This window comes from Verticillium alfalfae, genomic scaffold (genome assembly GCF_000150825.1).
Source record: "Verticillium alfalfae VaMs.102 supercont1.2 genomic scaffold, whole genome shotgun sequence".
Taxonomy (NCBI): domain Eukaryota; kingdom Fungi; phylum Ascomycota; class Sordariomycetes; order Glomerellales; family Plectosphaerellaceae; genus Verticillium; species Verticillium alfalfae.
Window position 1 is genome coordinate 3,032,375 of NW_003315037.1, and position 1,432 is coordinate 3,033,806.

General features: G+C 66.7%; 1 protein-coding gene across 1 annotated transcript; it reads right to left on the reverse strand.

The window, feature by feature from the left end:
* Positions 1–411: 411 nt before the first annotated feature.
* On the reverse strand, positions 412–1,394 carry VDBG_02403 (serine/threonine-protein kinase; the record flags this gene model as incomplete). Its single annotated transcript, XM_003008169.1, has 3 exons — positions 412–718; positions 825–1,143; positions 1,250–1,394. The coding sequence occupies 3 exons, from the start codon at positions 1,392–1,394 to the stop codon at positions 412–414; spliced, it is 771 nt and encodes a 256-aa protein (XP_003008215.1).
* Between the last annotated feature and the right edge of the window lie 38 nt (positions 1,395–1,432).

Genomic DNA, 1,432 nt, shown 5'->3' on the forward strand with positions numbered 1-1,432 from the left:
CGGGCAGGCTGATGTTGCCGAGCTTCGAAGTCGGCCGTGAGACGGGTTGTTGCTGCTGCTGCTGATGATGCTGCTGCTGCTGCTGTAGTTGAGAGTGGAAGAGCTGCTGGTGGGGCGGCGGCTTCGGCGTGGCCTGGTTGTCGTGTTGGATGGCGGGCCCGAGGTTCAGCATGCCCATGTCCTTCTGCAGCTGGTACTGCAGTTCGCGGTCATAGTCGGGCGACGACTGGCCGACGGGCAGCGGCGGCATGGGTTTCGAGGACGGCCGCGGCGTCTCGGGTCCGCGCGTCGTCTTCTCTGGTGACACGGGCAGCGGCACCTTGGCGGGCGACTGGGGCGTCGTCGTCGAGCCGCCCGTGACGGGTTTCCTGTGCGGCGACGTCTGGCGCGAGGTGGCGGCGTTGGCGGGCTTCAGGGTGTCGGCGGCCATCTGGGCGTTCTGGGCAAAGTCGCGGGCCTTGGTGGGGCTGTGCTCGCGTGGCCGTTCGCCGTAGTCGGCGTCGGCGTCGAGCGGGCGGGCGCGGGCGTTGGTGGCGGATTCGTCCATGGCGTTGAGGAGGCCCGGGCGGGCGACGAGACCGCCCCTGTCGCCGACGAGGCGGACGGTGCCGAAGTCCCACATGTCCTCGTCGACGCGCTCCCTCTCGTAGTACTCGTCCTCGCCGTGCAGGCTGTCGTCGTCGTCGCCCTTGTGGGTGGCGGCCCAGCGGCTGTGGCGCTCGATGAGCTCGGTGAGGTAGGTCGTCTTCTTGGCGCGGCGGATGAAGGCGTGCTTGAGGAGGTCCCGCGCCGAGGGCCTCTCTTTGGGGTCGCGCTGCAGGCACAGCTCGACAAAGTCTTTGAAGGCCTTGGTGAAGTTGCCCTCGAGGCGGGGCGGCGGGTTCTTGGGGATGAGGAAGAGGACCTTCATGGGGTGAATGTCGGCGTAGGGGGGTTCGCCGAGGGCGAGCTCGAGGGCGGTGATGCCGAGGGACCAGACGTCGGCCTTGTGGTCGTAGCCGGACTGCTTGATGACCTCGGGGGCCATCCAGAAGGGGGTGCCGACAAAGGTGTTCTTCTTGGTCATGGTGGCGGAGAGCTGGCCGGAGACGCCAAAGTCGGCGAGCTTGACGAGGCCGTTGGAGGAGAGGAGGACGTTGGCGGCTGCAGGTGTCAGTCTCGGCAAGAGAGGAGAGGAGAAGAGCAGAGGAGAGGAGAGAAGAGCAGAGGAGAGGAGAGAAGAGGGAAGGAGAGGGGCGGAGGAAGATACCCTTGACGTCGCGGTGCAGCTTCTTGTCCGAGTGCAGATAGTCGAGGCCGAGCAGCAGCTCGCGCACGATGATGGCGATGTACTCCTCGCCGATGAGGCCGGGCTTCATGAGGTCGGCGCAGCTGCCGCCGGAGCAGAACTCCATGACGATCCACAGCTCGGCGCCCTTTGCGTAGGAGCCAT